Source organism: Lepidochelys olivacea (genome assembly GCF_965140295.1).
Source record: "Lepidochelys olivacea isolate rLepOli2 genome assembly, chromosome: 6".
Taxonomy (NCBI): domain Eukaryota; kingdom Metazoa; phylum Chordata; order Testudines; family Cheloniidae; genus Lepidochelys; species Lepidochelys olivacea.
Genome location: NC_140416.1, coordinates 8,188,599 through 8,199,319, shown reverse-complemented (window position 1 = coordinate 8,199,319; position 10,721 = coordinate 8,188,599). Strand labels below are relative to the sequence as shown.

Here is a 10,721-nt window from a genome sequence, read left to right as displayed (position 1 = left end):
TCACGGTCTGAGACAGGGGCTGCAGTGTGAGGTGTCTGTCATACTCTCTTCACCAGCTTGTCCAAGATAGTGGGCAAGGGCATGGCAACAACGTTGGAGGGAGGCTTGTGATCCAGGTACCTATCAGTGATGCTCCTTGGAGATTCCTGCAGCAGAATCAAATCAAAATCAGCTAGTTTAGCCAGATTTTTCAAAAACTGGGGGAAAGTCAGATTTTTCTAATGCAAAATAATTGTCCTGCTGTTTCTCTGCACTAGAGAAGTACTCAATATCAGATGAATCATCTATTGCAGATGTGTCACAGCAACAGCCCCAGAATGTCACCTGGCTTCCAGTCAGTTGACTGAGCATGCTACACTGATGAGGAAGTTGGGATAGTTGACACTGCCTTAAAGGATGTTGATAACGATTGCACAGGAGGCACTAGCATCTAACCCAATGCTTCATGTGATGAGTGAGCTGGCTTTTGGGGTGCAGAAGTCAAATTTGGTCCAAAAAGTGTCCCAAGCACACTGGAGTTCAACAAAGGGTCTGAACTGAGGACAAAGGATGGTTCTCAATGCAGCCTTAGCAATTAACCGAAGGTCCAAGAGCATACGCTGCCATTGAGTCTCTTTGGATTGGTCTTCCTGTCCTGAACCTACACGGAAGGAAGACAGTGGAGACTTTGGCACAAAGCTGCCTGGAGTTGGGTCTTCAGCAGAAATAGGTCTGAAGGCTGCTAACTGACTCTTGTGCTCACCTAACACCGCTTCAAGGGAAGTGATGCCTTGTCACACAACCCAGAGCTTGGTTCCATTTACTGCAAGAGCTGAGACCTGGAAAGCGTTGAGGTTGTGCTGAGGTCTGAGCCTTGAAAGATATTGCCAAGGGGCACTTCCATGGAGCTGCCCTACTGGGCCTAGCTGGAAGCCAAGCCTGTGCCAGTGTAACCCACACACCTCCTGGGAGTGGTGTTCTGTCCCACCTAATGGCACTGAGACCACTTAGAGAGAGAGATTAATGAGTTTGCTCTACAGCCTTAGATAACAGTCAGTTGGCATTTAGCTCCAGAGGTCCCAGGTTCGATCCCGCCCACCAACGACGGGGGTCTGTCGGTGCTACACCAGCATGGGTAGTATTGCTGACACACAGTGCTAGTGCTCAGTGGCAGAGGCCAGCTCAAGCCTGTGCTTGGTGGATTTCCCCTTCATGGCCCCATTGGCCAGCTTCTGAGGAGAGTCTCTCTCTGAGAGCAGCTGTTGGAGGGCTTGAAGGTGCTCTCTGTGGAGCTGGCTGCCCGAGGGCACCATTGTGCAAGTGTTGAGCCCCATGCCCTGGGCCAGGCCGCAGCAGTCGTGCTCATTTGTCACCAAGATATTCCCGTCGCACAGGCACTGCCAGGGGAAGCTGCCTCCCCCGCCCACATGAACCCTGTGCCCAGGACGATACCAGGTGGGAGGCCCCGGGGACTGCAGCCAAAGGAGGTTAGACACGCTCTGGGAGCTACCACTGCCCCCAGTGGGCAGACCTTGCGCAAGGATGACCTCAGGAGGAGCATTTCCCAGCAGCCTTCGGGGCAGCTTCCCGGTTAATTTCTCCTACGAGCCGACTCCCAGCCTTTGAATTCTTAGACTACAACTCCCACAATGCCCTACCTTGGAGCCAGGGTGCATGCGCGAGCGGGAGCGGAAGTGGACAAACGTTCAGCAAGCCGCGCCCCCCTGCGCTGGCCGCCATTTTGTAACCGACTTTCACCCGCCGCCCGACAGGGCTTTTTTTTTTTTTCTTAAAGGAGAAGCGACAGCCAAAAAAACTCCTCCCCCGCTCCGGCACCGCGAGTGGCGGGGACGGTGTGGGAGCCAGAGAGGGAGGGTCTCGGGGGCAACCGGCTCCCTCGCGGCCTCTCCCACGGACCAGGGACTCGGGGGGACCAGAGGGGCCCAGGCTGCGGCGGGGGCGGTAGGAACCACGATCGTAACAGCAGAGACTGGGCGAAGCGATTACGCCTGCGCGGTGCGCGCCCACCCTCCCCCGAGCCGCGCGCGACAAGGGCTCCCGGGCAGAGTGGGTGAAAAGGTCACCGAGTTGGGCGCGAGACGCGACTGTTAATCGGCTGGGGGGAGGGGCGCGCGCCACGGTTGGGCACACCGACAGCGCGCGCGTTCCCGGGGAGCTGCGCTCGCCGATTGGTAAAGGGAGCTGCGCGCGGACTGAGCTAGGTGAGGCTGCTGATTGGCCGGCTCTGGAGAGGGGTGTGGCGTGCCCCAGCCCTTGCTGCTTGATTGGTGGGTGGCGGGGAAAGGGTGGAGTCTTGCTTCCAGTCTGAAGCCGACGGCGCCTCCTAATTGGCTGCAGTTGAGCGGGCGCGGCTGCGTAGGGTGGGGGGGGCGGTGCGCCGTCGGGGAGGAGCAAGGAGGAGCAACCGCCGCGGCCCCCTCCGCTCGCCGCCCCGATGCCGGGGGGGACTGAGCTGCCGGGGGGCGCAGCGGAGCAGGTGGAGACCCAGGGGCCACCCTCCGCTGCGGTCGGCCGCCGACGCGCCCCCGCCCCCGAGCAGGGGGAGGAGTCTGGGGGCAGCCGAGTGCTGAGGGGAGGCCGAGAGCGGAGCCGGGCCGCCGCCGGGGAGGCTGTGGGGGGAGCCGCCGCCGCCGCGTCCCGCCGCAGGAAGGCTGAGTACCCCCGCCGCCGGAGAAGCAGCCTCGGCGCCCGCCCGCCCGAGCTGCCGCCGGCAGCTGCCGCCCCGCAGGGAGCCGGGGGCAAGAAGGGGACCTCGCGCCCCGTGTGAGTACCGGGCCCGGAGGAGAAACCGGGACATCGCCTCCCTCTCACACTGACGCGGGTGTGGGGGTGGGGAGACTTGGGACCTTCACAGACACACTCGGGCGGGGGGGAGACACGGGGCTCTGGATCTCCCCTTCTCTCTCACACACATACTGGCGGGGGGGGGCGGCTCTGGGTCTCCCCTTCGCTCTCGCGCACACACTGGGGGAGACGGGGAGACTCTGTTCTTCAGCCTTATCATAATTTACTTGTACTTCACTTTTCTGTGTTCATGTGCACTCACAATACAAGAGGGTCTTCTCCTTGGAAGAGTGCAGCCTTTGCCATTCTTCAAAAACTGCATTGCTAGTCAAAGGCATTGAATGAAGATGGTGATAATTTGGCAGATACTTGCGTAGTGCTGGGGAGGAGGGGTACACTGGCTTGAAAGATGCATGAAGACTCTTAGGCCTTGTCTGTGTGAGAAGATTGCACTGGTTGAGGCTTCAGTTCATGCCTTGGATAGACGTGTATGACTTTTTCATGTGGACAAGCCTTTATAGCTGTAAGAGTTCTCTTGTTAGGATGGTTTTCGAAAAGCATTTTTGTATCACCCTAAGAAAGCCATAGATGTTATTCAGTGAGGGAGGGATGCCATGGAGTTTTATTTGAAAGTGGTTAAAAACCAGCATTTCAAGATAAGGGAACCTTTATTTAATTTTTTTTCTAGGAACTGCCCACACAGTTTGGAAATTGAGCTCACCTTCCAATTTAATGGGGTTAAACGTTAGTTTGTGTAATATGGCAGCAGAAATCTGTCACTTATATTTACTTTTAATTTCTTTCAGATGTGAGCATAAAGTAGCTGGTAAAGGTAAGATCTGAATGCCTCCTTCATTCTGATTTGTTCCTTATGATTAACATGTGGTGTCAGAGAAAGGGAGACTTTTCCTAAGGCAGCCTTCCATCTGATGCATCTTCCATTTTAAGATAACATTTCTTGTTTGTTTGGTGTTTAATATTGCAATTAATTGAGTTCCATTCAAGATTGGGGTACCATTTTGGTAGGCTCCATATAAACATAGTCCTGGACCTGAAGAGCTACAAGGCCCTGGTTCTCAACAGTCTCTGTGAACATCATAATACAGGATCAGGCCCTAGTGTGACACTTGAAAGGGAGATGGGTGCATTCCAATATATATATATTTGTATATGCATATGTATTTGCCTTCTATTGTAAATGTTGTCATCTAGCCCCATCTGCTTCTCCATGGATGACAGTAGGTTTCTTCTAGGTTCTGCAGCAGTAATGACTGAGGAGAGATTTGGAGGAGAATGTAGTGGCCTTGTGGATCAAATCATGGAGAGCATTCAGTGTGTAAGGGGCAGCATGGGAGGAGTAGAAACATTATGTGCAAAAAGCTGACAAATGGATACACAGGGCTGACAATGGTGGAGCAGGGGTATGATAGAGGCTTACTCCTTCTTCCTCTTGAAGCAGTTTATAAAACAAAGTATTGTGTAGTGTTTGGCAGGCTGAAATGGACAGAGCCTCACAGAATGGAAAATCTCCCAGCAAACTCAGACTGCAGAGACTGTATACATGCACAAACAGCTCAGTTTTCTCTGCTGCAGCGTTCAGTTTAATTTCGATTTGTCGGCATTTGTGCCCAAAGAACCTTGGGGCATCTCTAGTCAAATGATGTGCTGCAACTTTCTATTGGCAGTAGTCTGTGTTGCCATTTGTAGACAGACAAATAAATAGCCAAGGAGGAAAAGGAAGGATTGTAAGATGCAATGTTAACAAGCAATATGAGCCTTAGATCCCAGGCGTATAGTAAGACCTTAAGAAGGGAGAAACCAGGGGCCTCTTCAGAGTTCAGTCCAGCTGGGTGTTAAAATAAGTCACTCTTCTACCTACCAAGCGGTAAATTAATTCTGTGCTGGTTTGCAGTGTGTTCTTATGAATTCATTTAGCGTATATACCACTAATACATGTTCACATTTTACTATGTAAAGAACATAACTAGTGATGTGCGTTGAGTTAGTGCCTTCTAGGTCAGAGTTAAGGTTGCTGGAATGTGTAATGGGAATATCATTGCTGTTTTCTGAATGTATGAAGCATAATTGAACATTTATGTAAATTATTTTATCTAGTCACTCCCAATCTATTAAATGTTTAGGCTTTTTTAAGTGATCATGCTAAGTTGGCCTAAAGATTCCACTTTCCTTCAAAAAGAAAAGGAGTACTTGTGGCACCTTAGAGACTAACCGATTTATTTGAGCATAAGCTCTCGTGAGCTACAGCTCACTTCTGAAGTGAGCTGTAGCTCACGAGAGCTTATGCTCAAATAAATCGGTTAGTCTCTAAGGTGCCACAAGTACTCCTTTTCTTTTTGCAAATACAGACTAACACGGCTGTTACTCTGAAGCCTGTCACTTTTTTCAGTTACTTAAAACTTTCTGAAACTTTTCCATGTTTCCGATAGAAATTTCCCAAGTTTAGTCTCTTTCTAAAGTTTGTTTTTAAACTTTGTGTGATGAATGCTTTAGCTGCCCTGGAATGTGAAAACAGTGGGAAAATTCTCCATATTGAAATTCTTGTGTGTTTTCTTTATGAACCAGCCCTAAAGCCAAAATGGATAGCTTGAAATTTGGCATGGAAATAGAGCTAACTGAAGAGCTGTGCCTAGCCTTGTTTGATAGGAAAACTTGCTTTGAGTTTTTTGCCTCTTAAAATCCTTTTGTAGCTCAAAGCATGCATGAAAGTAACTATGTTCAGTGATTGAACAGCACCTAGCATAATGGGTTTCTACTGCAGGGCTGGGACCCCAGACCCTATGATAGTACAAATACTATACACTTGCATGTTTCTACTGAGTGAACCTGGGAGTACATGGAAATGTCCAGTCAGCTATATTACTGTGCATTGACAGGGATGCTTGGGGCTGGGGAAATTACCATAGTCTATTTCACCTTAGCTTTATAGTATAGGAAGATGCCAGCATCCTTCTCAGCCACACAGAGTGTGCAGGAGAGAGGCTCCCACCTAAGATGTGTTGACTAGAATATTTTGGTGACATCTATTCAAACAGTATCAGATTGTGTAACTTACATGGTATAGTGGCAGTTTTTGCTAGCCAGCAGACCTCTGAAGTCCTGGAGAGTGAAGCTGTTGCATGTTTAAAGATTTAAGTCAATAAATGCTAACATTAAGTTTATATGTGGAATTTAACTGTGCGTCCTTATGTACTTGCATTATGGTGGTATTTAATTATCACATACTATTAAATACAATACTGTACATAGGTTTTTTTATTTAGATCAGTTGTTTTCTACCATTTTTCATTTGTGGACCCCTAAAAAATTTCAAATAGTGGTGCAGACCCCTTTGGAAATCTTAGACATAGTCTTTATCCCCAGGGGTCTGCGGGCCACAGGTTGAAAACTACTGATTTAGATAAATGTGTACAGCATCTTGTAATGACTGCTTGTCTGCCATACACAGACAAACAGTTCATGAAAATCACTTAGTTGAAAAGTACACAGTAAACCATATGTATACAACAAGCATCTTAGGTATTCAACTGAGCAGAAGTGTAAATTTTCTGCAGTGTATAGGTCATCAAAATGTTTAGCTCAAAAAGCTCTTTATACTTGGAATTGTACTTAGAGGTGCAAGCATCTGTGCTGCAGCTTGCCAAGAAAATGTATAGTTAATGGGACAGACAGAATTATTATAATTATTTAATATGTTTCTATCAATAGTGCCTCCAGACCAACCAAGATAAGGGCCTCATTTGTGCTAGGCATTGCACAAATGTAGAGGAGTAGTTGACTGCTACCCTGCAGAGTTTACAAAGGGTGGGAGAAGGGATATTGCACACCAGCAGGGTGAACCATGGGATGGCAGAATTATTAAAATAAAACAAGTGAACTTACACTATCAATAAAAAACATAAGGAATTGCTATGCCAGTAAAACTAGTATTGGGTAAAAGAATAAAAAACGTTAGTGTAATGTGTATCTATGGGCTCATTTACTTCAGTGCTTAGGCACAAAGGTCTGCCTATGTGCTCCTGATAGCAAGATTGTGAAGGTTAAGGTTGAAGAAGGTGTGTATTGTATTTCATGATTGATATCAATCACACATACAAAACTAGCACATAAGAAGGCAGTTAAAGTTACAAAGTCAGCCTTAATTGTTGTATTTCCTGGCTTGTGTGCTTTATCATGCAACTGTAATAGAATCCTAATATATTTTATGGGATGATTGTATTTTCAGATGTTCTTGTACAAGTACTACTCTAGTTTTATTAACTGTTTTTTTCAGTATAATTAGTAAGTCCTTTTTATATAGCTGTTAAATTCTGTCAGTTTTCATAAACCTAATATCCATAAAGTTCTAGACAAACTGTGTACTATAGTTCATGTGCAGTTTCACATGGGTTTAGATATTCTTCTCATGAAAAAATGTTAAAACTGCAGTTCTAACTAAAATGCTACTGGGTTGTAGATTTAATGATTAAATTTTGATTCTTGCTTTTCCATCATCTATGAATTGAAAATTGACCTCATACATTGAACCCGTCAGTCATGCAGGGTTTATTATTATTATTATTTAAGACCCCTTTAAAGTTACAAAGTAGCTTTCTTTCTAAACCCTGTCCCGCCATTGATCTGGCATTAGTCATTGATATATTTTCAGCTAAAATTTTACCTCTAGTTTCTGCCAGAAGCTGAATGTTTTGGAAAGTTTGAGTAAAAGCCTTTCACCAGTAAGAAGTTCTGAAAAGTGTTCGTTTTGTTTTTAAGTCCTTTTCTTATCCTAAAAGAAAGATTCTTCTGTGTGGGCTAATTTGGGTGGGGGGGGGAGAGGAGGGAATAGCAGCTGAACTTTAAAACTTTACATGTGTAAATAAGGCCTTAAATGAGCAGGAAGTGCTTTGCTAAGTTTGGGGGGAAAAGACATGAATATCTGAAACTTCAAGACAAAGTGCTTGTAGTGGAAATGTGTGAAGATGGTAACTTCGCATTTAATGATTGATTCTCTGCAGTTGTATGTAGCCTAAGGTCTCAGTTACTGGTTCACAAAATACATATGCTTTGCCTTCAGTCATTAGTGCTTGTAAACTGTACAAGAAGCCTACTTTTCTTTTTGCCTTTGGAAAAAGAAACTAGCATTCATGCAATATTAAGTTTGGAAGATCAGACACTTGAGTCACAAAATCCCCAAAGTTAATGTTGCTCTGCCAGTGTTATCACAACCACATTCAATGTTTGTACAGTTTTCTATTCTTTCCCGTTTTCATTGCACCCTCCTCCCCCCAAAGATAGCATTCTTAAGGTATTCCATGAAACATACAAGATGTTTAATATGACAGTTAACTTTTCCAGAGTGTGACTTGAGTGCCCTGATATTGCAACTTTAATTTCGCATTGTTACTTTTTTGCATTTAATACAGAAATTACTTTGTGTACAGATACTTCCTAATTGTATTACTACAGTACACAGTACTACAGCTTGCTACATCTGTGTTTCTAAAGTTGCACAGAGAAGACTTATTCTGTTTGAGAAATAGAGTGGGGCTACAAAAGACAGTATTATAATGCTAGAAACAAGAGGGAATAGTTAAAGGTGACCTGTAGGATATTTTTAAAAACTGGGTTTGTCCTTTTTTACTTATGATCAAGGCTGTGTGTCTGTCACAGATTCAGTGACTTCTGCAGGGTGTTGGTGTGTGGGGCGACATTTACCTCGGGCAGGGGCGGGCTTCCTGGGCTCCCACCAGCATGTCCCTGCAGCTCCTATTAATGAAATTAATAGGCAGCAGGTTTAAAACAAACAAAAGGAAGTATTTTTTCACACATTGCACAGTCAACCTGTGGAACTCCTTGCCAGAGGATGTTGTGAAGGTCAAGGCTATAACAGTGTTCAAAAAAGAACAAGATAAGTTCATGGAGGATAGGTTCATCAATGGCTATTAGCCAGGATGGACAGGGATGGTGTCCTTAGCGTCTGTTTGCCAGAAGCCGGGAATGGACCACAGGGGATGGATCACTTGATGATTACCTGTTCTGTTCATTCCCTCTGGGGCTCCTAGCATTGACCCCTGTCGGAAGACAGGATACTGGGATAGATGGACCTTTGGTCTGACCCAGTATGGCCGTTCTTATGTTTTAGGGACTGGGGGCTTAGCACGCTAACTGCGCCCACAGGTGCCACTCCCATTGGATGCGGTTCCTGACCAATGGGAGCTGCAGAGCCAGTGCATGTGGCGGGAGCAGCGCGCTGTGCTCTCTGGTCCCTCTGCCTAGGAGCTGCAGGGACATGCTGGTTGGAGCTGGGTAGGGAGCCTGCCAGCCCCACCAACCCCCCCCAACCCTAGCGTCAGCGGGGGTCCCAGGCCACACACTGCTGCTTGGCACCCACCCCTCCCCCCAGTACTAGCAGGGGGTCCCAGGTCGCATGCCTCCCTTCCCCTCTCCTCCCCCCCCCCTCCCTCCCCGTGCCAGCAGTGGTTGGGGAGCCGGGCCTGGGCCACCACCTGTGGTGCCTCTGGACTGCACCGGCCCAAGTTTTACTTAGGGGTATATAGTAAAAGTCATGGATGTGTCACAGGCCGTGAATTTTTCTTTACTGCCCCGTTACCTGTCCATGACTTTTACTAAAAATACCCATGACTAAAACATAGCCTTGCTTATGATGTATAATGAAGGCCTGAAAGAAGGGTGCAGTCTGATTTTTTTAACCTTAGAACGATCAGAAATATCAAGTCTGGTCTCTGTGTTTTGCTGGAGGCTCTCAGATATATATTATATGCTTATGTCTTAGGTGAAGTGGTGAGTATACTGCTAGAGGGGTGGGGACGTAGGCCTAGAATTAAGGTGTTAATGAGATTCTTGTTTACTACCACTGAAGAATGGCAAATCTTATTACAAATGTATCTTTTCTCCCAAGTGTTCATTACATATTGGAGTTAAAGGGATGATAAATTTTAAAACAACCTGACTAAAAATCCCTTCCTATCTCAGTTCTCCTGTGATGTCATAGTTCTCTAGTTACTATGGTCTGTCAGTGTGGACAAGATCTAAATTTCTAACTGAAAAAACAAGCCAAAGTCGTCTTGGGAAACCTTTTGAGTCTTTGTACATTACAAAAAGAAGAAAAAAGGGGCTTCAGGCCACTTTATTTCCTTTGCAGGTCACCTTTATGGTTGAGTGTGTAGTTTAACTCTGTATTTTCTATATCTTTGTGTTTAACTCTGCAGCCTTCACATTGCATTAATGCAGTGGTTCTCAATCTATTTATCATTCTGGTTCACATATGCAGCTCACTATGTTTTATGTGGGTCCCATCCACACAATATATATACTACCTTTATGGCCCTGAGGATGTCACATGGGCTGTAGCTATGTGCAGATTGGCCTGCAAGGGGCCCACAGGCTGAGAACCACTGCATTGATGGGATTTCCTTGGATTTTTCAGTCAAAAATGAAAAAGGACACGTGAAGTACGTGTATGGACATTGTATGAGGATTTGACCTGTTAGAGGTGGGGTGTAGTAATTTTTGTTCTCAGAAGGGGGTTGCGGTTGCAATGAAGCTTAAGGACCACTGGAATATTCAGATGCTTATAACTTACTTATGAATGATGACTGGTCTCATTAGGAGTTAGTCATCACAGATTTGAAAACTGAAATTTAAACTATGAGTTAAGCCTGAAAAAGTGTATTGGACTTGAATAACTCTAGTAGCCAGACTCATTCTTGAACTTCCCTAAAATACACTATATGTTGCATCCAAAAAGTTTCTAAAGTGCAAACCAGAGGAAATAGGGGCTTACTCTAGCCTCATTTTCAGCCTCATTTCCTAGCTGTGCCACAGCAGTAGAGTGAAATCGTATTTAATGCAACTTCATAGTCAGGTGATTGTACTAATTAAAAGTCTAAACATACATCCCAGAAAGCTAACTTATG

The 10,721-nt window shown here is 45.9% G+C and overlaps 1 protein-coding gene across 2 annotated transcripts in view; it reads left to right on the top strand.

Annotated features, from left to right (window-relative positions):
* Positions 1-1,756: 1,756 nt before the first annotated feature.
* The window catches only part of ZFP91 (ZFP91 zinc finger protein, atypical E3 ubiquitin ligase), a 31,921-nt gene continuing 22,956 nt past the window's right edge, over positions 1,757-10,721 (top strand). The window contains exons 1-2 of one of the 2 annotated variants that reach the window (XM_084631559.1): positions 1,757-2,763; positions 3,591-3,616. In XM_084631559.1, coding sequence (XP_084487685.1) covers positions 2,435-2,763; positions 3,591-3,616 — 355 coding nt within the window. In that variant the 5' untranslated portion in view covers positions 1,757-2,434. The remainder of the gene's footprint in view (positions 2,764-3,590; positions 3,617-10,721) is intronic. The other variant, XM_084631558.1, reaches the window with a different exon arrangement.